Below are 23711 nucleotides of genomic sequence, written 5' to 3'. Positions count from 1 at the left end.
AGAAGTGTCAGGGTATATTTGGTCTGCAGAAGGTAGGTACTCAGCAAACAAACTTGTGCCTGTCAGTCTTCCTGTGTTATGCTTTTAGAGATGTTGGTTGCAGTCGCTTCATGGTGTAAAGTGTTTGATAGTTTATGGAGTATCTAGGCAACATTTTAGTGATAAACACAAAGTATAAAGACATGCTTCATCTCTGTAACCGGATCTTTTTCTGTGCTTATCAGTCCAGCAGGACTTGGTTATTCAGAGCTTAAAGTCCAAGAATGGCAAATTGTCAGACCACCTGTCTCCTTTATGAACCAATCCTATGAGTACTCTGCAGCAAAATCTGTGCTGATGGAGGGTCCCTCTGCTTTAGGCAGTGACCCGCTTTCATAAACTTGTCAGGAGTTCAATTTTTAAGTCTCTTTGAGCTGACTGATATTTGAGCCCATTCCTCTACAGTAGAGGACAAATACCTACAGAGTTTCCAAGCCCAACATCCACAACAAACAAAGGAATCAGCCAGGTAACCAAGCTTTTCTTTATTTATGGCACCTGAATATTAAGTACTGTCTGAAAATGAAATCTCTCTGTTCCCCAGCATGGTGCTCTGGAGAAATAAATAGGGAGGGTGTGTTAAAATGCATCATCTGCAAGAGTCTGGAGTTTGGTGTTGAGGAGGAGTGACCCTTGATGTAGCTGTGGTGGAAAACAGTTCCCCTGTCTGTGGGTTCCTGCGTGTTGAAGGATGGATGTGCTTTGTCTCTAACTTGGGAAAGCAGGTTAAAACTCGTATTTGTCTCTTTTCACTACTTCTCTGGAGTTATCCTTTTTATCTTGACACACTTTTAGTATTTGATCCATATTTAGGTAAGAATGCAAACAAAAGGATTTATAGGAAGGGAGGGGGGATAGTGAGACAGTCAGTATTTGTATGAATGCTGCTGTGACTAGATATCATATCAAAGTAGGGAGAGATGCGTTAATTCTGAAGGCAGGTAATATGCCCGTGGAAGTGTTTTGAATGTGTGTACATTTGTTATTATGATAGCTGAAAACCTGGCTTTCTAGTTGGGCTGTGGGGTGGTTCCCACCACTGTGGGGTGGCCCCAGATGGCTCTTCCTTCTTTTTCTTCAATTGAGTTGAGATGAGAAAGGCAGATCTAGATCTGGGCAGCTGCTGTACTTCAGCTCAGTGAAGGGCAATTGGAGCAAGGCGGTTGCAGAGGGTGGGTGTTCATTTGCTCACAAGCTGTGCTCTGTTGTATGGTTTCCGTCCTTCAGTGCTACTGCTTGTGAATGTTTCTAGGAAACTTGAAGACAGATTCTTCCTTTTCTGCTTGATTATCTTCTACCACTTCATGAATGACCGTAGTGTGAGCAAAGCAGAACTAAGGCATGCTTTTCTTAAAAGCTGCTCTGTTAAAATACAGTAATTCCTTTGTAGGCGGACTCTGCATTTGAGCAGTGGCTTTCCTGAACATCCTGCCTGAACCAATTACCCAACAAATGTGTTTAATGCACATCTGGAACCTTACCAGAGTTAACAGGGGCTTGTTAGGTCTGGTGTGTGATGGGGGAGAGGATCCTTTTATAGCTGGAGAGAGGAAGGATGGGAGGAATAAAACCTTTTTGTATTCCAACTCTCAAACCTTTTTGTTTTCTATATTTACATAGTAAAATAGATCTAGATGTTTGAAAATCTATCAGTACAAACAGGAAAATATGGCAAATGCTTGGCAGCCACACAACAGCTTTGTTTGAGGAGCTGCCAGTTGTTGTCCTCATGCTCAGGAGAGATGAGTGATGTAAGTTTAGGGGGTTTTAGGGGAAATAATAGATTTCAGGGCTGTAATTCTTCTTGTCCTTGCGTTCTGGTATTTCTCATTTGATCTGTTTGGTGCTGGACAAGGTGGTCCCTGCCACAGCTGCAGCCTGCATTGCATCAGTAGGTGGCTTTCAGCAGGTGCTAAAGGCAGCACTTGGTTCTTGCCTTGAGAGTAAGAGCCAGCTGCTGGGTGGGGGGAAAGAGGAGACTCAGTGGTGATGCCAGTGTTTCAGTGCCTGATCCTCCAGACTCTAAGTAGTTTGGTATCTGCAACTGATTTAATGATCAGCTGTTCCCAAAGGAAAATACACCAGTCTTGCCACATCTGTGTTGTGCTGGCTGCTCCCTTTCTTTTATTTTTTTTTGATAGGATGAATTTTCTGGTAGCATGAACCCCTGACTTGCAGTGTGCATATGCTTGGGACGGGGGAGCTGGGGGCACAAGCCCTCTGCCTGGGGGCAGGAGCTTTCGTGGCTGCTTTGGAGTGAGCAGGGGGGCTGCTGGGGGGAAGGGCAGTTCCCTGCCTTTCTGTGCACTCGTTGCAGTGGTGCTGTGGTACAAACTGGTCAGGGTGCTGAGCTGCTTGGAAGTGAAATTCCACTGCTTGGCTCAGCTGCTTCAACTAGCATGGTTTGTGTCTATACATTTGGTCGCTAGTCCAAAGTGAAATGGACTGGGGGAGGTGGGCAGGGGAAGCAGAGACATTGGCAGCAGCTCAGGTTATGTCCTGCAGTGGAGGAACTTTAGCCTAAGGCGAATGTCAGACTGTGTTGCCTTTGTGCTTCCTAATTCCTGCATTCAGGAGGACGTGTTATTCTGTAGAAAGCTCATTTCACAAGCAGATAATTAAATTTTGTTTTTATTCTTAGGCTCCGTGTGATTTTGGAACTTGTATTTCTAATTAGAAAAACTGTAGTAAGCTTCCTGTGCAGCTTGAATGTTATGACCTTCAGTGTGGTTTGCAGACCTTGAGATATATTTAAACCTAAGCTGCATCCCTCTGGAGTGAAGTGATAGATTCCCATGGGACTTAGTTGTTTGTTTAATAACAAAGAGTTGGTCCTGTGATGTGGGTCAAACTGAGTTAACAGCTTGGTCTCTTGCTTCACCCTCTCGTACCTCTTACTTGTCCCTGTGCCTATATTCCTCTGAGTTGAAGTGACTTTGTGCTAAGTGAGTGAGGATGCTTCCACCTGGGACCAGAGCAGCACCCAGGGCTGCTGGGAGGGCAGAGCTGCAGCAGGAAGGAGCATGGAGAGAGCTTTGTGAAGAAACCAGGAGTTATCTGGCAGATACTGATAGAAAGAATTGTTACTGAAGCTGTCTCGCAGATGCTTCCCCCTGCTAAAGTTATCTGGTACACTGTGTGCTCAGAATGCATTGTGCCTTTGTCCAGAGTATTGATAATCCCAGACTGAAACATCTGTGGAGCGCTGGAAACAGCAAATGGTGAGCTTACTCACGCAATTGATGAGACCAACTTATTTGTATTCCCTGTCTCAGTTGCTTTACAGGTTGGAGGTGATGATAGCCAAACTTGTTCTGCTTTTTCATGCTGGAATTTTGCATGTAAACCCCATGGGATTTGTTGCATGAGTTTACTCTTTGCATTTTTCTGCAAAGCTGTGTCTCATGCTAGTGTGAGATGTTACCCCGTGGAGACCTTGCTGGAGAGATGATAGTTTTGGGGCTGCTTTTAAGAATCACAAGACTTAGTTAGATGGAGATGTGTTTTCATAATGTTCTTAGGTTTCCATGAACAACCACTTCAGCTTTTAGAAAACAAACATACAACAAAAAAAGCAAAAGCTATTAAAATCATTGGAAGGATGGTAGATCTCATGCTTTGTCATAACAATGATCTGTGTTGTGGGCTGACTGCTGCCCTTCGTGTTGAAATGGAGTCACAGAAAACAGCACGGTCTTGTGAAATTATTTTTGAGATGTCAGTGCAATATGAGGAAAGCAGTGCTTCTTCCCTGCCCTGGATAAGCATCCCAGCAGTGACAGATAACAGGCCAGCCCTGTCAGAATACAGCTCAACAGATGCTGGTCAGTGCTCTAAGGATGCTTTAGGAAGGAACCAGCTGCTTTGACATCAAGACCCCATGTAAAGTGCTTTATTTGAGGGAGGGGAAAATTAAACCAAACAAACTGTAAATAACTATTCTTTCTTAACCCCTTTGCTAGAATCTCTTTCAGAATGAATCCAGAGAGATCCCATCTTTTCCTTTGGGATGAAAGCCACCCAGTTTTTAACAGTGCGTGGAGCAGCACCCTGAGCCTGCAGTCCTGCTTTGTTACTGTGCAGTGGGTGCAAGGTCTGTCCTTTAGCACGAGCAGGTGATTGGAAAGCACAAGCTTGTGGTTGTCTGTCTTACTTTGTGAGGTGTAGTGTCCAGGTAGACACAAGGAAGTTAATTTGGAGTAACATACTGCATTGCTTGGTAGCTTCCCTGTAACATCCCTGCCCATGCAGGTTCCTGTACATAGAAAGTGAAAGGTTTTGTGTGCTTGCTGAGGTTTCTGGTACCCACAGAATACCTACAACTGTCTAGATTTCTAGGTACTCCTTAGGATGAATTGAGTATGGAAAACTCATTTTTGCTGTGTCTTACATGAGAGCGTGAGCTCTGTGTGGTAAATCCACAGGTAAAATGTGGGATGGTACCAAGCAGTAACACGTGCCTGCTGCCTTCTGCTGAACTGGTTTTGTTTTCAAGGCAAATGCTGTCTGTATTCCTGGCTATTCAGGAGGTGATAAACTAAAGAGCTGTTCTTCAGAGGAATTGTTTTTGACAAAGTTCAGTGACAACATCGTGGAGAAGTTATTTTGTGGAAAACAAAAGGGGAAAATGGAACTACCTCTTTAGAAAACATCATTACAAATATTAAAGCAGGGAAATGCCACCTTTGCACTCAGGGTACTAACTTGGCATTAATTCTGCAGTTTTTTTTCTAGATGAAGAGCTGACTGGTGGTGTGCTGTTACCTTGGCTGTACTGGCACAGGGCTGCCTGTGAAGTTCCTGAGGCAGTGTCCTGCCTGGAGGCAGGCTGGGTCAGAGCTGCTCCTCTTTCCCATTGGAGCTGACAGCTATAAGGCCATTCTGACTGTGGGAATTCTGGGCTCTGTCTCTCCCTGGTACCTAGAAGTTATTTCTGATGGGACTTGCAAGAGCAGCTGCCCTGTATCAAAGCCAGAAGATCATAAAACTTTATAGACCACACTCCTAATGCTTCTGCTGTATTCCCACTGCTGTTGCCTGCTGCCAGCTTTTATTTCCTACAGCCACGAGCTTCAGCCTTCCTTGTGGTGCATCTGGACAGGCATGTGTAGGAGGCCAGCTGCCATCCCCACACTTTTTTCAGGAATACCACCACTCTTGAATCTCTTCATTCCTCCTTCTGAATAAGAGAACAAGTCAAATTATTAGAACTGTTTGAGTGTTAGCTGCTGTCTGTGCGATGGGTGGGAGAATCACTGGTATCTCTTGCTACTTCTGAGTGTGCGGGTACAGGGGGTGATGTGCAGTTGTTTGTGTGCTTTAATATTTCCAGTGGGAAAAATAAAGTCCACTGGTTATTGATGGTGCAGTCCCAGGCCCCTGGTAGTGCTATAACACTGTACAGCAGCACCTGCCTGTGGAAGTCCTTCAGTTTGTGTCCTTCGAATGTTCTGTTCATATACTGATTAAAATGGCAATGTTCTGCTTTCTTTGGCTGCTTTGTCTGAACTGGCCATCCAAGGCAGTTTGGAGCTGATGTACTAAGGGGCTCTCAGCTCTCCCCCTCCCAGTGTGAGTTGTGCAGTCCTATGCTGATATGCATAGGACCCACAACTCAGTGTGACCCAGGCTGCTGTCCAGTCACCCCTTGGCTGTGTGGCACTGCTGACATGAGCTGGGAGAAGGGGATGGAGCACAGGTGCCCAGCACAGCAGCCTGCTGTGGCTGTCACCATCTCAGCCCCTTGCTTTGTTCCCACAGCAGCAGCCCTGCAGCTTGGCTTTGTGCTGCTGAGCACTGGGGAGCATGAGTCCTTCCTGAATGTGGGCAGCATCTGGGGAAAGGACAGTCACCTGCTGGTCCTGAGTGCTGGGTAAGGCTGTAATTATGTCAACACCTGCTGTTTCACAACAGCATCCTGAGCTTGGCTCACCTCCTGGGTAGGGTGCCTGGTTTCATGCTGGCTGCAAAGTTGAGCAGTGTCTTACAGCTCAGTGTAACAGTAGTTTCTCTGGACCCATTTTGAAACTGTGTAAAATGGTTCATGCTCTCACCAGAAATAGTCACAAACACAAATATAGATTTGAAATAGATCAATCAGGCACATGGGGAGGGTGCCTTGCAGCAGCTGAGGCTGTCTGCTCCTCGTGTGGGTCTGAAACCTGTGTCCTGGGGGGAACTACAGTGGTTGTACTGCAGGTTGTTTCCTTCCTGGGGTCCTTCACAGCTCGTGGTCAAGGAGAATGTGTGTGGGGGTCAGCAGGGTGCCCAGCTTGTCGCCCTAAGCTTACATACAAAGAAAATTAAATAAAGCTTGACTTTGAGTTATTGTAAAGTGGTGCACTGTGAATAACTGATCAGAAAAGGGGAAGTGCGTTAAGGTCTGAGTTCTCAGGATGCAGTTGTGTTCTTTTGGAGTAAGTGATAAACATCTGAAGGTAATAAAGCAGCAATGACTTCGTTTCAAGTTTATGGAAAGAAATGTTGAACTCACTGAAAAAACTTGGCTGTGGAGTGGAAGAGGACATCCCTCAGTGCAGTGCTTTATTTCTGCAGGTACACCTGAATGTTTTAATTAGAGAACTTTTAATACAGAGTGTATGTTGAAATATACTCTGTAAAGACCCTGTAATTATGGAATACCTCTTGCAGGGTATAACCTACCTTCAGGTGTTGTTTCCAAAGGTCATCAGCATGGCAGCGGGTGTCACAAAGCTGCACTGTATTGTGGAGCTCAGTTGCTCAGTATTTCCCTGGCTGTCCTTTCGACAAGTCCTTAGTGAATGAGCTGAATTATGAAGCACTTTAGGCTTGCATGTTAATTAAAAAGAATAAAAAGCTGAAGGGGAAAACTCCTGCTTGCTTGAGATGCTGGTGCTACTTCCAAGTAGTTATTTCTGGTCGTTAGCACTATGTACTTGAACTGTTTTTTTTCTTGATTAATACTTATTACTTCAAATTCTTTATCCAATCAATCTCTGAAAAGGTGCATGTAAAACAAAAGGAGCAAGGTCAGCTTTGTCTGAAAGCATTTAGAAACATTAGTGCTGTGCATTATTACATTAAAACAAAATCTTAGTTTCATGACATGTCACAAACTGTGAATGTCAGATGTGGCATTTGCTGAGAATTAAATGATTAAGGAATCTTAGTAAAAATGGTTTGAGATTGTCCTGAAGTTGTTTAAGCTGAGAAGTTAAATTGTCAAAATATTCATTTAAAATAAACTGTCTTGCAAATTACAGAATAACAGAAGCAAAACTAACCATGCTTATTCTTGTTTTTGCAGACCGTGAGGACCAATCCATTCTCTGCACGTAAGTGAACTCTGATTTTCATTTGGGCATTTCTGGAAGTTTTTCTTGGCAAAGGGGGGCTCTCAAGCTAGTGTCTTTGGTTGAAGCTGTTGTTGTTACAGCTCTTCTACCTCAGGTAGTTGTTAAAGACAGGATGAAGTGGTATTTTATGTAGGGAGGTGCTCTTTTAAGGATGTAATTCTCTTGACTGAGATTTTTTACAGGTATGTATGGCACTGAAGAGTTGTAGTTTTGAAAATGTCAGTCAAGATGCCTGAATCAGAGAGAGTTCTTGAGATGTGTACATCTGTGTGGAGTGCTGCATTATAGCTACTCAGCATAGCTTCTTGGGGAATGTGGATTGGTGTTGGTCTTGAAACCCTGCTGAGCAGCAGCAGAGCCTTTGACCTGCTTCAAAGAAAAGAACTCTGGACAAGCTGATGCTAAGATTTCCTTCTTGCTATCTGTGTGGGTTCCTGAATTTGCCTCACCCATGTGCAAACTTCTAACTCCAGTGTAAGTTTGATGGGGATCTGGCGATGAAAGGTGGGGTAGCAGAGCAATACAAGTGCGTGCTCTGGCTTATGACGGTTGGTCCATCCTTGGGCTGCTATTGAAAGGAGTGATCCAGTTTCACCTTCTTTCACCTTGTTTGTGCTGCCTTTTAGTTAGCACTGGGTGTTGGTGCTCCATCATAATGCAGTTTAGGGAGGTAAGCTAGCAGAAAACCACCCTGACCACAGAATGCTGCTTTCCATCTACTCGCTTCTCCAGGCCAGCACTGTGTGAAGGAGGGCTGAATGTGAGGAAGGGAAGCAACAGGGAAATGTCACAGTTGGTAGCAGCTGGCTAGTTAAACTGGTTTGTGTGTTTTGAAAGCACACTATGGCTCTGTGCTGAAACTGCTTGCAATTAGCTGTCTTGGAAATACTCGTTTATCTGAGTGGAGGAGGGAAGATGTGGTAGCTGCACGCTCCTGCCTTGGCTGCGTGAGCAGTTGACTGTTTGTTGTGCCAGCACATAGCAGCCGCTTTGAGGCCATGGTTGGTGAGGATGCCTGCATCCTGAAATAGCTCGATGGTGAGATTATCTGCTGGGAAGAGGTGTAGGTTCAGTTTGTTCACTGACATGGAGTTCAAATTTTCCACCTACTTCCTGTAAAATAACTACCAAACTAGAGGATCCATCTTCAGTCTTGCCTATAAAGCTGAGCTCTTTCAAACCATAGATATTGTGGATGCAAGATGTATGGGGCCTAGGAGCACAAGCATATACAATTCTGTTGCTAAGGTTGAGGCACACAGCTAATACAGAGTTGCCTAGTTCTCTTGTCCCAGCTGTTAGTAGGACTTGTTTTTGTGATAACTATTTTACATGTGATGTACAAGACAGCCCTCAAAGCAGGAATAAGATCCTGGAGCAAAAAAAAAAAGTGCTTTGTTGTCTGCATGTTTGTGGATGCTTCAACATGTGTTTGCCTCAGGTGAATTGTTTTGAAGTAGCTTTGTGGTTTTGTGCCTGTGCATGAACTTTGCACTTAATATGGTCAGCTGAGACCACAATGGTTGGGATGACAGTGCTGCAGGATTTACTGAATGTCTGATCTGTTCATTTGTAAATTGAAAAGCCTTTAAGATCTAGGCTTCAATTTTGTTATTACCTCACCTGTAGGGTTACCAGAAGCTTTTGATCCTTCTGAACTGAAAATGCAAATGAATCCTCTTTTATATCTGGGGCAGTGCACTTCAATGTGGAATATGTGTGTCTTGCCACACGTTATATGTCTTTGGTACTTGGCAACTGGTAATCTGCTCAACGAACTGCACCAGCAGGGGAAAGCTGCCTTCTAGAGGGTGAGGGGTGAGGTGGGGGCACGCATTACGATGCTCTGAACTCAGGAGGGCATAACCACTTCTGCTTCTGAAGCCTGGAGCTGCTGGGCACTGCTCTGAAAGCAGTCATAAGAAGCCATGTTCAGTATATCTCAAGCGTTTCAGTGCTGCCCTGGAATCGTATTGCAAAATGTAATACTGAAACTGTTAGCACCATGATGCTAGACAAGTTTTGCTACCTGTAATTCAGTGTCTTAGATACACTAATGTTCAAGACTGAACTTGGTAGAAGTGTGACAGCGTCTGGCAGAAGCTGGGGATCCAGGTTCTGTTGGCTGTCTTGTGCTTTAACTCGTGTCTATTTTTACTTTTTTTTACTGAAGTATCTATAGAAAAGCATGCAAAACAAAATATGAATCATTGCCAACGAACATGTATTACAAAGAAATACAGATTCCCTCACTAACGTGGACAGATCTGTGGCCTTGGAGTTCAGAAGGGTAAGGTACCATACCTCCAAAGTGACCAAATGAAATCTGATTGCATCTTGCCTGTTGAGAATGAGGAGCTGTGATCTGCTGGTCTCCAAACTGCCAGTATTCTGTGCTCTTGAACATCACACATCCACCACAGCCCAGGAGGCTTTGCTAATGCTGTCCATCCATCAACATGGTTTGGATGCTGAATATAGAAGAGTATAGTAGGCATTACAGACTGCTGTTCAGGTTAACTTTTCTCTTGAAATAATTTGTCATTGTGTCCAATTTGGAAAAAAGCACTGACATAAAAAGCAGCACATCAAAACCTCATAAATCTCCTTGCATGTATCTTTTGAACACGTAGGTTATAAGGACAGCTGCTGACTGCAGCACTGCTCCAAAGGTGGCTCTCCCACAGCCTATAGGACAGAACTGTGTTCTTTTGTCAGGTTTGCATTTCAAACTCATTACTGGACAACTGGTCAGATGGGATAATAAATGACCTCCAGCAAGACCGTGGCAAACTTGTTTGTGAAGTTGACCAAACAAGTGTCTAATATGTTTTGCTCAAGGGTGGGTTAGTGTCCAGGACTCATCTCTGTTGCATTACAACTTCTGCACTGAAAAGACACACTGGGCACTTTCCTGCCATGCTGCTGGTTTTACAGGTCTTAAACTAAGGCAGGTACAAACACAGGAGTGTGTCCTAACCGTGCTGGAGGTGGTTTCAGAAACTCCTTTGGTAGTTCATAAAAGGCTGAAGTCTTCTCGTCTCAGATGTGAACCTGATTCATCTGATTGACCCCAGTCTTTACTAAAGCTGAAAATCTTACAAATACTTTCTTCCCCCAGGAATTATTTAAGTTAGCTAGTGAGGAAGAAGACCCCTGCTTGTGCACGTGGATGGGTGGGGAGTTGTAGTGTGCTCATCATTCTGCTCTCTCCAGTTGCCTTAACTGTCATTGTGTATGACATGGAGACAGGTCTCCCCCGTGGCTGCTGAAGGTCAGTCTGGTCTGCATCTTCCCCTGTTTCTCCCTACCTCTAGGTGGTCTGGTTTCCTGGTCTTTTATCCTTGTTGTGAGCATCTGGGTCAGCACTCAGTGCAGTTGGTACTACACCTTACCAAGTCGCACTCAGGCTGCCAGGGCTGGCACCCTTTTCCTCTTGTCAGCCAGGAGTGCTCCCATGGAATATCTTTGCTGTAAGTCCAGATCTCCAGGAAATCCCAATCCATTTCTTCTGTGGGGAATCTCGGAGAATTGCAGCTATCTTCATGGAGTTAGTGCTGAAGTAAATGGCTCTTTGTATCTACACCTGTCATGAAACTGCAAGCGTGATACTTAGTGTAATTTGTAATGTAGACAAGTCACTTCTGTAGCTGCATTAAGAATGTATATATAGATAGCATGTAGACTTTTGAGGACTTACTCATGCTTTGCTGGAGGAGTGACAGTGCCTAACAGTGCAGGTTGGTTCAGCATTTGATAAAGGTTGGTCATGGTTTGTGTGACAGCACAGGTACGAGGGCAGTATAGATAAAGGTGTGTGCAGGTGAAACTTCAGTAGGAATACAATTTGCCACATGTCATTTTATCACCTTATTTTTATTCCAAAGGGAATTGTGCTAGTGAATAACCAGTCTCCCAGATACAGTTACTCATCTGAACGTGCTGTGTGGAATAAGCTAGGCAAGCTAGGCCGATGGATAGCTCTCCAAGCATGCCTCTTGCTTGCATCTCACTGTTCTGAAGGTAGTGGGGTTCCTTGGAGGCTACCTGACTAAACCAAATTATCTGCTGACGTTGTATGAGGACTTTGTGGTCTGCCATCCCCAAAAGATGAGCTCTGCATAAACTAGTGGTGTTTAATCTCTTCTCAAAGTTGAACTCCACACCAGGAGTGGAAAAACACCGCTGCTTCCTCTGGGTGCTTGTGTCAGCAGGACACAGTGTCCTTTTCCTGACATGGAGGCTGGAGAGCATTACTCACATTGCCAACTGGTGTGGCTGCTGTTTAGTTCTCCAATCCAGGCTTGCTGACACAGATGAATTTTTGGTCTTGGTACAGAAGTGTTAACCTTAGAATGCAAAGCAGTGTGCCTTCTTTCTCTCTGTTACTTTGTTCTCCCCCCTTTCTTCTTTTCTCCTACTTGCCCATACTCCGTCTTTTAAGGAGCCAAATTTAGGCAGTGCCAGCAGTTTGTTCTTTCTGGCTTAGAAGTACACCATAGGCCCAGCATCCATAAGAAATCAATTACAGAAAAGTGGTACTAATTTTATACTGTGCATACACTGAAGCAAAAAGCCATACAGTGAGGTAAGATGTAAAATTGTGATGAGAAGCTGTGCAGGCCTTTCTTTCTTTGAGAAGCTGCAGCTGCTGGAGTTTTAGGAAGTTTTATTGTTTTTCTTTGAATATTATTCTCTGTCATTGTTAAATAGAAGAGCGTGCCAGGCCTGGAGGCTGATGACCAAGATGAAGAAATTTCTTCTGTGGTATATTAGAAATACGGGAAATATTCAAACCTCTCCTGGATTGGTTGTCTTTAAGTGCAAGGCAGCTTTTGGAAATTCAAACATGAAAATGTGCCACATTGCACTTTTTTGAATCTAATAGATTCTAAGTCTGAGAATCTTACCACAAGCCCATGGTATTCTCCAAACTGAGACTAGGCTCAATAAACAGTCATTTAGCAGATGCTTGCAGCTATACAAGGATATCTAATCTGAATTGGCTTCAGTAGGAGTGGTGGGGTGTGGAGGGAATAGAGGCTGCTTATTAAAGGACAACAGCAGCAAATACCAAGCATTTTTGTATACAACCTCTGGCCGGAGTCCAGCTTGTAACATTCCCCAGACAACTGGTGTGGAGATGATGAGAAGCATCTAAAGGGGAACGAAGGAGCTGTAAAACAGCCTTGTAAATAGCAAAGCCTGCTAATGCCTCTTCTGTGCTAGTCCAAACTATCACTTACACCTCTTCATTACAGAGAATTAGTAGAGTGATTAAGGCATTCTTGTAATTGCAGGTCTTGACTGTAAATATCTGTTTGTTTATAACTGGCAGAAGATCTACTTGGTTGTGTCTGAGAATGTCTCTTTTGTTCTTTGCAACCGTTGTTGTGAGCACAAAAGCCTGTTGTTGGGCCTCTCACTTGCGCAGTCACTTACGTGTGCTTCCATGCTTTGGTGCCTTGGGCCTCTTTGCATGAAGTGAAGCGTTGCTGCCTGCAGGACTTTGAGCAGCAGGGCTTGTGAAATTGCTTGCTGAGGAGAGCCACTGCTCCTTCTGCCAAGCATTCAACTGGGAGGACCTTCAGCTTCCAGATAACGGCCCAGCCTGGGGCTCCGTGCTGAGCAGAACTGACGGACTGAAACTCTTCGGGCAGGGGAAAGGTTTGAGCCATCCAGGCTCCCAGCATGCTGGCCTCTTTCATTAGCTCTTCGGTGTTTTTAATCATGGAAAGCTGACTGGTAATGAGACGGGTTAGACAAATTTAATCTCATCGCCCAAAGTATATTTCAGATGCTTCACAAACGTTATTGTTCAGCAGGGACTTGGTGTGTGGGCAGCAAAGTGAGGAAAAGTCTTTCTCTGAATTTCCAAGCTTTCTTTGTACGTGTGTTTGTGTCCTTCTGTCGTGTGTGAGTGGTGGTGCTGCCTCGCACCTGGTCTGCAGGTGAAAGCTGGGATTGAGGATGAGATGCTGGTGCAGTCCTGTGCTGCACTGCCGTAAGGTCACAACATGTAGCTGCTTCAAACCTGCTGGGCAGTAAGGTGAGCAGCTCCTTCAGTTTGATTTTCCTTTAGAGCAGTGTTTCCCCTTGGAATAGGTCTTTCACAGCAGACAGTTGTCCTGCTGGTATAATGGCTGCTGTTATAGGCTCTGTGGGCAGAGCTCACTGCTCTCAGTCAGGTCTGCTTCATTCCTGCAGCTGCCCCTTTGCTTTGTGACTGGAAACTCATCTCTCGTTGTGTTCCTTTACCTGTGCTCTTGATGGCAGTCTGTTCAGCAGAAGAAATACCTTTAGCCTAAGTCTTGCATAGGAGTAGAGGTAGCTTTGGGGAAAAATTAGTGCAGCTGGTTGAGAAGTCAGTCACTAGTCACTAATTTTTTGCCAACCAAATTGTAGATGAGATGAATTTGCCAGAAGAGTACTTCCCTTCTTGAAAATGAGACTGCGGGTTTACATCCAAGGAGATTAAAATCACGTAGAAGCCTTAAAGTGATCATGCTAGACACTTTTTACTAATTTTTCCACATGTGCTTGAAGCTTATTCAAAGCAAGAGTTTTGCTGCTTGTAGCACCTTATCGCCAGGTACTACATTAATTCCCTGTCAGACTACTTAACCATCTCAGTGATGTTTGTATGAAGGGAGAGCACCTTCAGTTAATTAATGGTATAATGTTACTCATCGGACTGGAGGCCATTGCCAAAGATGGTTTGCTTGGATGATTCCACTTGAAGTGCTTCTTGGCTTGCTCCACAGTTGGAGCTGAGCGTTGAATTCATCTCATAAAATCTTGGTTTTGCTCGTAATGGAATCAAGACTGAAATGAGAGGTGAAATGGTGACCCCACTGAAGTCATTAGCGTTGCTGCCATTGACTGAAGTAAGGCTAGGATCTTGGCCAAGGGCTTTCATTGTTTAATTTATGGTAACATATTAATTGAGTTGTATTAAAACAAGGTTTTGAAGAAGTTAATCTTTAGCTTCGTGATACCACTTACCCATAAACATTGTACATAGCATTACTTAAAGTTTACCTTCTTTGGGCAGGTTGGTAGAGATAGAAGGTTTTAATTTATTTATATAATTTATGTGTTTGACGTTTTGGGAAGGATCTAAGGTATGCAGATGTCCTTATTTCTATAAATGAAGAGGACTTCATCCTAAATCTTCTAATTCTTTCAGAGTGCGTGGCAGCATTGCTATCTAGCTTGGTATCCTGCAGGAAATATTTGGCATATTTTTAAGCTCCCAGGAGAGGAGCACGAGGATGATAACATCCATTAGTATTGCTTTTAAATAAGAACTTGCATAAAGACCTCTAAAAATCACTATTAGATTTAAAGGCTCTGTAGCAAAAGGAATGTATTGCAAGCTTTTGACCTTCCTGTACCATGTCTCTGCCAGAAAAGTGATTAGTAGGCTCCTAACGCAGTGTGCTGCCCTTCTGAAGGCTGACAGCTGGGTTGCACTTATTGTGCTGTTCTCTTTTTGTTAGCTGTGTTGGATCTGGTTCATCTTTAACATTTAATAAATCGCTTTTGTAATGTAACAGATTAAGTTCTAAAGTCCCAGCTAACAGTATGTTTCTAAGCTCTGATGACAGTAAGAACAAATGGTACTGTTTTAAAGTGTAAATGTATGTTTTGCTCTGCTCGTTTCCTTCTATTACCTGCTGGAATAGTTTAACTATATGTTAATACACACTTAGGCAAAGGCAAGACTGCTTTAGTTATCACATAGACTCACGTTAGCTTAACCACCACAATAAAGGTGAAGCTGGAAGTAAAGCGAAGCTGAGAAGTTATCCTGAGCGTTTGAGGATTACTTCTTCCTTATCAATCTTCACAATTATCTGTTACAGTTTTACAGTTTTGTGATATCTGGCCAGGTAGAAACAGGATTTTCCTTATTTATTTAATTCAAGAGAACCCCATGTATTTCCCCTTGTGGCAGTCCCAGGGCATGCTCAGCTTCTGTGCTGTGCGTATTGATGATTTCTTGGCAAAAAGGGGAACCTGGTTACCCATTAGCTAATTGTCAGAGCAGTCTTTGTAACCTGCTCTTCAGATTATTCATCCCAAGGTTTTTTATTTTCCATGCATCCAGCACAGCTGGTTTAGTCAGTGAGTTCTGAGGGGCCTCCCCATGTCTCCTAAATGTTTTCCAGTAGTCCAGCACTAGTGATTTCTACAGCTTGTGTTATTTTCCAGCTATATTGGTTTTCTTGCAGTGAAGGCCTGCAGCAGTGGCTTGGCAGGGGGAGGTGGCTGTTTCTGAGCTGCAGCTGCCACCAGTGTGGTCAGGTGCCTTGGGTGACCCTCAGCCATGGCTGTGCTGGACATCCCCTCACTTGGCTGAAGGATCCCCCTGTTCTGTGTTCTCAGCTATTGCTGGGTCAGACAGTCAGGATCACCCCAACATTCCCATCACCCCAACGTTCCTACCCAGCTCTTTCACATTGCTATTCCAGAGTGGATTTGCCACAGTGCTGGGAGTGGCCTTCAGCCCACGCTGCTCCTGGCTTGCTGGGGGGGGGGATGCATGTCCTCTTGTCTGCTGCTACGGGGTCATCTCCCCTAGTGAAATTGTTTTGTGCAGCTCCTATCATGCATGTCGACTGGAGGGCCCATTCTTTATGAAAAAATGGGGTAATGTTGTCTGCGTATGTATTTCAGCTGCTGTACTGTCCCATTTTTGTAGATGTTGGGTGTAATGTGAGGTAATCTGAGCTGCCTGTCTGATCTGATTTGGAGTTACCAAGTACCAAGAGGAGGGCAGGCTGGCCACAGAACCAACGTGCACAGCTTGGTGTAGGAAGGTGCTTATGGAGACTGCAGAAGATAGAGGTACATTTAGATCACCCCCCCAGGAAATCAGTGTTTTCCATTTAAAAAATTCCTGCTGAGAAACCTGCAGGCACATGATTTATATTCTTGTCATGCTCAGAGCTGGTTGACTTCTGAATGTTGGGAACCACCATTCAGTGACAAAAGTGCTTCCACTTTTTCAATGCAATGCCACATAAAACGCTTTCTAGTTTGATGTTCTTGAATTGCAAGTGAGTCCTTGTCATGCTCTTTGAGTTCTTTTTGCAGTGGTACACAGCCAATTGCATCATGAAGTCAGGCCTGTAGTCTCTTTGAGTGGGTTTATATGAAATCATAAAAATCTGTAACCTCTTTTGTTTGCTGTGATGTGGGCTTGCTCAGTCCTCTGCCTGTACCAACCAGACAGTTCAGAATACCTCACATGGAAATCTTCCAGTAAATTGTGACATTCTGCTTTCAATCTGTCTCAGAAATGATGGTATGTGTTAGGCACCTGTATTGATGGAGCTCTGTACCACTCTGCACCAGTTCATTTCTTAATGAATGGATGTAACCCTGTGGCTACAAGTGTGCTTGAAGCTCACGCAGAGACTGAGAGGTGCTGTGCAGAGTCTGAATGCTTACAGTGAGCCTTGCTGTGCTTCGAAACGTCTGCAGATGTTGAAAGTTTCCATCAGCTTGGTAATTCTCATAACCAGGTCCTGGAACACAAGATACACTAAACGTTTAATAGTTTAAATGTATATATTTGCAGGCTGGAAAAAAGATGTCTCTGGGCAAAGAACAGGTCTGTTTTTCATTACTTACAGTTCCAAAGGAATTCAGGCATCTAGTCAGAAGCTTTTAATCAAACAAATGTTATGTATTGTATCAACATCCTAATGCTGAGGAGATCTTTAGGATGAAGAAGGTATTTTAAACAAATACTTTGCAGCTCCTTGCAACGCCAGGATGTTGGTTTTGGGTAGTTACTGAAGTTCTGTTGTGCAGTCTGAGCCATAATAGATGGGGGTTGCCATCATCAAGGAATTGACAAGCTGTTGGGAAATCAATTTTGAAGGAAATGTTTAAAATGTTTTGCAGAGGCGAATCTGGTGCTGGGAAGACTGAAAACACTAAGAAGGTTATTCAGTACCTTGCTCACGTTGCTTCCTCCCATAAAGGAAGAAAGGACCATAACATTCCTGTAAGTTGGGAAATCTTCTCTTTCTTTATTGTTCTTTTTGAAAACTGTCATCTTCCATTGAAAATAAATATAATTTACTTTAATTAAAGATGAGCTGTAATGTAATCCCATGCAACTTTGATCAACTGTTATTTTCTCTTTATTAGCGACTGAAACGAGCAGCTAAAGTCGGCTTTTCTATTTCATGTCAGCTATAACTTTCATCAGATTATAGGCTTGATGCAAGAATTACTATTAGAAATAAAATCCGAATTTTCTGATGCAGTAAATCTCAGTTTTCAAAAGATATTTCATGAACACCAGCAGTTCCTAGTGCACTTGTTTTCCAGCAGATACAACCTTTAAGTACTAGCATATGTGAACAGGCTTTCATAGAATCACCAAAGTTGAGAAAGACCCCCAGGATCTTCCAGTCCTACCATCCACCCCCCGCCAATACTTCCCCACTGAACCACGTCCTGCAGTACAACCCCTGAATGTTTCTTTGAAGCCTCCACCACCTCTCTGCTCAACCTGTTCCAGTGCCTGAGCACTCTTAGAGAAGACATTTTTTTACTAATGTCCAACTTCAAGCTCCCCTGGTTCAGCATGAGACCATTCTCTGTCGTCCTACTGTTACACATGGATGCATTTAAATATCTGTGGCCGTGAGCACTCGGAACACTTTGCAGTGAAGTATTTATTTTTACTATTATGCAAGTAGATGGCTCCCATCTGTACTGGTGTGTGCATGCCTCTCTCCAGGAGTACCACAGGCACGTGTGGTGGCTGAAAGCTTTCAGAGTGCATTAGCTTAGCAGCACCTCCTACAGCTTTCCTAGTGTGCAGCACTAAGCACTGGACTGCTCAGAGATCTCTTCTTGTGTGTCAGAACTGAAATGTCTGGGGAAATGGGTGTTGAGTTTGGACGAATTTATGAGGAAAAGGAAGCCAAGGATTTGAAAGTAGAGAGGTAGAAAGAATACTTTTCAGATAGATTAGCAGAAATCTAGTTAAAATAGGTGAGAAACTTGAATCTTCCTTCTACTTGAAAGCAAACACAGCCCTATGTGTTACTGCTTATTCAAACTGTTTATAGTTTATTGCACAGAGAAAATCAATGTTAGTTTTTCCTCAGTGCATGTCCTGCAGTGTGAATGGACTGTAGGTTATCTCATCTGTCACAGGCCTTACAGGGAAGTCTTTGCAATGGAGCATCAGCAGTACTCGGCAGGTGTTCCCTACGGTACCTACTAGGGACCGTGTGGATTTGCAGGAGGCTGTTTAGGATGTGCTCCATCAGATGTGGTTTTCTATATAGGTTCTGGCTATGGATATTATTGGCTTTCTACTGCACACCCTTGAACAGAACCTGCACCTTTTACTATTTCTGCATGTGTAAAATTGCCCACATCTTTTTGGGGGTAAGTGAATTATGCAGCCTGGGTTTGTTACAGCTACTCTTAAATATGCTGTGATAGTTTAGGGTACCTCTCCTCAAAAGAGACTTCTGGAAGCCTCTTGCCCAGCTGCTTTTTTGAGTGGGTCACACTTGTAAGTTAGATGAAGTTGCTCAAGACTCCGCTGAGCTGTTATGAAAAGCTCAAGGGATGTGATTGTGCAGCCTCTATGGGAGTCTGTTCCAGTGCCTGACCACTTGGAACCTCATTTCTGATTGTATAAAAGAGATTGGATATTGGCCTCAATTGTGCTGTGCTTCCACTTTGTGCCAGTATATGTGCTAAAAGAAGCACCTCTTTGTCAGCATAACAATTCCTGTGGCCACTCGCTGGCTTGGAAACTGATACAGGCTCAGGCTGTGCTCTTAGTGTCAGCTTGGCTTTAGCTGAGATGAATATTTGTATGATTTGAGGGGATGGAGGGGAAGGGGTAAGCTGAGGTGCAGTGTGTCAGTGAAGGGAAGGGTGAGTTACCTTATTTAATGCAGTGCTGGCAAATTTACCTTAAACTCCTGGTTGAACTGTGGTTTAATTTCATACTCCCTATGAGATCATTATGAGTTGGTGATGTTCGTCCCCAGAGTTTTGAAGGTGGCTGCTGCAGTCAGCTGCTTTGTGAACCATCACTGGCATGATAGAGACTGGGGAAGCTTTTATTTCTCTTAAAACATAGTTTTGCTCCCCAAAAAGGAATGGGTCCTGAATGAAAGTTGGATGCTTTGGTTGTGCACATATTAAGTACCTAAGCAAGTATTTCTGAAACATGCAGGCTGTGTAACCAAAACAGCTTTGAAAATGAATTTCCCTCTGAGTAACAACTTGATTTTACTTACTGCAGACAATGTTCAACCTACACAACTAATGCCCAGAAGTTTAGGAGCATCGGAACTTCAGTTATATACACAGCCTCAGTTTGTTCCTATTGACATATTCGTTAGAGAACTGCAGAGGGTCAGTGGTGATATGCAGAACTGTTCTGCACAACATGTGTGTTCTCCCAAAGGAGATGCTAAATAAGCTTGTTAAATAGGCTGCTAGTCAGGGATTTGTTTTTATCCATCCTCATAAACTACTGAAATGCTTAACAGTGAGACATCTGAGCTCTGCATGGATTTTTTTGTTATGAAGCTGATGAAGGAATAGGTATTTTCCCAACACTGTGCTGGAGTTAACTTCTGAAGTGTGCAGCCTGACAAACTGTTGAAAAGGTGTTACAAAAACTTCAGCTTCCAGTTGTGCACCTCAGGCCTTACCAGAGCAACACTTCAATTTCTGCATCACCAGATGCATTCCTCAGCACTCATGTGAGAAACAGCATGTAGAGCTGTACCTGTCACTTGTAGGACAGCTTTACCGTGTTTGGTACTCAGAACTGGGCTGTGAGGCTTTTGCTTCCCAGTAGCACTCTCCTGTGATGGGTTGGGTAAGGTCCTGCTGTAGAAGAGGGGCAGTGTTGTGGCACATGGCTGAGCTAGATGAGATCTAGGCAGTCCCTTAACTAGAAATGGGGTGGGCATTCTGGAGACACCGTGGTTTTAGTTGCTGTAAAATACAGAAATAAAATAAATTGCATACCCTGCTTTCCAAAGGGATGAAAAATGTGCTGCTTACTGCCTGGGGGTCACTATTAACTTGCATGTACTGCAGGCTGCGTGGGGTTGGGGAATGTTGCCTATGGGCAAATCTGGACCCTATTTGTGGTCATTTATTGTAATCAGCAGCTGATATGCTAACATGACTGAAAATAAGTAGCTATGTTCTATTAATGATATCCATCACTACTGATTCCATCTGAACCAGAGCTGGACAGTGCCAAGATGTCTGTTTTTTTTTTCTTTGCCCTCTAATGCCTTTCCACCACGAGACCTCTGTTTTCACTGAAATCTGGCTCTCTGCTGGTACTGCTTTAAGCCTCAGGAATAGCTGTGAGTGCTTAGTTACCTGCATTGGCCTTTGAAGGTGAAATGCAAAGTTGTTTAATTTGTTTCATTAACTTTAGAAGAGATGTAATTGGTTTTGGAGTACAGGATCTTGGGCTCATGTGGGAGCTCCCTGTGATGAGGGTTTCCCAGATGTGCTGTAACTGCCCTAATTGAGTGGGAGAAGTTAAGTGTTTGTCTGATGGTGCTCAGCCCTGGTGAGGGCAGGAACGGGGACCTGGAGAGAGCAGGGCAGTAAGTGGAATGCCTCTGAGGTGTGCCGTCCTTTCCCACCATCTGCAGAGGACTGCTGCTCTTGGGCTGCAGCATTTAACCTTATTTTTAGGTGCTGGAGTTGTTTTCCAAGCAGGTCTGATTCAGCTTTGCTGAATTCACACCACTTATCTGAATGAGCTGGACTTCTGGCAGCTGCTTTGAGGAACTCAGTCCAAATCCGTTCCTTTGCAGTAAGCAGTTCTAGGGCTTCGAGGTAACAGACAAACTGGATACAAAGGATATGAAGTATCTGACTTGGTATGGAGGTCTGTTTTACAGTATTTCTCTCCCTCCAGGTTCTGTGCTGTGAAGCTTAAGTTTAACTTACAGATGGAGTCATGAATATAATAGTGAAACTGCAGATATGTGCTTCTGCAGGAACTATGCAGAGTTGAACTCTGAGGGTTTATTTTCCGTTGATTTTCCTGGTAAAACTTGTAGGTATTCCAGTTTCTTAGGATTTTGCTTGTTATGTTACTCGTTCTTGACTGAAAGAAACAAACCTGGTGTTGGTTGGAGGGTCTGCATCTGTTAAATATTTGATGTGCAGCACAGAAACAAAACCTCAGACATCTTAAGGATTGCTTTCCTCATAGGTTCTGTCATAACCTGCTTTTTCCTTTAAGGAATAATGATCATTTCATCCATGTTAGTATTATGGGTGTTTATTTGGCAGAACTGTGGAAAACAGTGCAAAGCTAATCACGCTGTTGCCCTTTTCTCTTGCTGCTCAAGGTCCCTCTGTCATCTTGTACTGTATTTGAAATTGGTTCCTTGCATAAGAACAGACTAATTTTGTGCATGCAATGGCAAGTGAATAACTTCCTTTCTAAAACCAAATGAAATAGTTTGTATGAAGTGAGTATATGGTTAAATTAAACCTACTGACATGAATAATTTGGGATGTGACTTGCAGCTGGAGTGCTTGCTTGCTAACATGTGCATTTGTTTGTTTGCAACAAACAGCCCGAATCACCTAAACCCGTGAAGCATCAGGCAAGTGTTTTTCTTTATGCTTTTAAAGTTATGTAGGTGACCTCTACTATTTCCTGCCAATTTCTATTTATCTGCACAAGCTTTCCCCTGTGTTCTATACAGCTAACAGCAATTTTGGTAACTATTTATGTGGCTTTGTTGAGAGCATGGGCTGGTGAAGAACGTGTAGACTCCTGAGCATTGCTGAGCCCTGCTCCTCATGCCCTGGGTGTCCCTGTCCTGGAGCACTTGGGTAACCTCCTCTCGAGCTGAGCTTCTCCAGGGTGCTGTGTGCATACTGAGTTCACGTGCCACTAAGGGAAGACAGCAGTGTCTTCATGCTAAGTGAAGGATGGGGATCGTTGGAGGTGGCAAAATACTTCTGGTGAACAAATGATATTCACTGAATGTTTTATAGCCTTGTAGGTAACATGGTCAAAACTTAGTTCTAAAGTGTGTAGGGCTTGGTGTAACTGCTTGACTCCAGAAATCAAGCATCCCCGTGACTCACCAAGCTAGGCAGTGCAAGTGGCATGGTCAGATGCCATGCCCAAGTGATTTAGCACTGTGAGCCCAGCTGCTCTCATCTCAGGCTGGTTGGAGCTGCAAGCTTGTGCTGCCCAGCTTTGTCCTCGGGCAGCAGTCGCCCCACTCCAACCCACCTTGCCCGTGCTGTGCAGCATTGCTTCTGAGCATCAAGAGGAGAGTTAGATGGGAGCTGAGGCTAAGACTGTGGGAAGAGGAGCTTGTTCCCACGTATGCAAGATGCATGCTCCAGTCTCTAACTTGAGATGGTAAGTGATGCCTTTTTGTCATGGGCATGAGCTTTTAAGTAAGGAGAAAGCTTTGGAGGAGTTCCGTGTGATGCAGCCGAGGCCTGGTAACTCAAGAAGCTGCCATGAGTTAAGTTAGCTGGTTGCATTCTCCCCCTCAGTTTTCTGAAAGCTGACCATAGTGCATCTTAACTCCCAGTGGGGAAGGGGGTGGGAGGGAGCTTTGGTTTATTGGAGGCAGCAGGAAGCCACATGGACAGCGGCGGTGCCTTTGCCAGTGTGTGGTAACTCCTTAAACCTCTGTAACCCAATCGTGTGTCTGAGCCCCGTGGTCTCATTTTCAGAAGTTACAGACATTCTTTGTATTTAACCTGATCCTTCCTCCATCTGAACCTCAGACAATTCAAAGTTGTGGGTTTTTTCTTTTTACTGAAGAATTTCCTTGTTCCAAAAATAAAGTGTTGAGTTAACCCTCTTTTAGCTTAAGAGTCAGCGTGCAGTTGAATTGAATTATCTGTTGGCAAACATTTGAAATGTATTGGTGAAAACGTGCTAACCCAGAAGTGTTGATACTGCATAAACCATAATCATTAACGTCTCTGTTTGATGTCATTTTGAACTACAGAGTGGACCCCTGTTGTATGTGAGTAGCATGTAGCTCCCTGCTCCCCAGTCTTCACAATGACCCACGCCACTGGGATGCTGGTGTTTCTGAAACTGAGACAACAATCCGTCCTTATCTTAATGTTGCCCTGCATGATGTATTGCATGACTTCACTTTTTCCACAGTTTCAATACTGCTTTTTCCAAGTTCTGGTTAGATATGCCTATAGACCGAACTCTTTCCAAAGCACTGAATGCTTCCTCGAAAACATTTCTGACTGTAAAGCAATCTATCTAGGAATGAAAACCACTAAATCCAGTTTAAAATG

General features: G+C 43.9%; 1 protein-coding gene across 2 annotated transcripts in view; it reads left to right on the top strand.

The window, feature by feature from the left end:
- MYH10 (myosin heavy chain 10) overlaps positions 1-23711 on the top strand; it is an 88881-nt gene that overhangs the window by 23649 nt on the left and 41521 nt on the right. For both annotated transcript variants that reach the window (XM_065735111.1, XM_065735113.1), the window contains exons 3-4: positions 7328-7355; positions 17295-17397. In XM_065735111.1, the coding sequence (XP_065591183.1) occupies positions 7328-7355; positions 17295-17397 (131 nt within the window). The remainder of the gene's footprint in view (positions 1-7327; positions 7356-17294; positions 17398-23711) is intronic.

This window comes from Cyrtonyx montezumae, unplaced genomic scaffold (genome assembly GCF_038088225.1).
Source record: "Cyrtonyx montezumae isolate F1298 unplaced genomic scaffold, pur_monq_1.0 scaffold_19, whole genome shotgun sequence".
NCBI classification, from domain to species: Eukaryota; Metazoa; Chordata; class Aves; order Galliformes; family Odontophoridae; genus Cyrtonyx; species Cyrtonyx montezumae.
The sequence above is the reverse complement of the archived record's forward strand: the minus strand, read 5'-3'. Positions and strand labels throughout refer to the sequence as shown.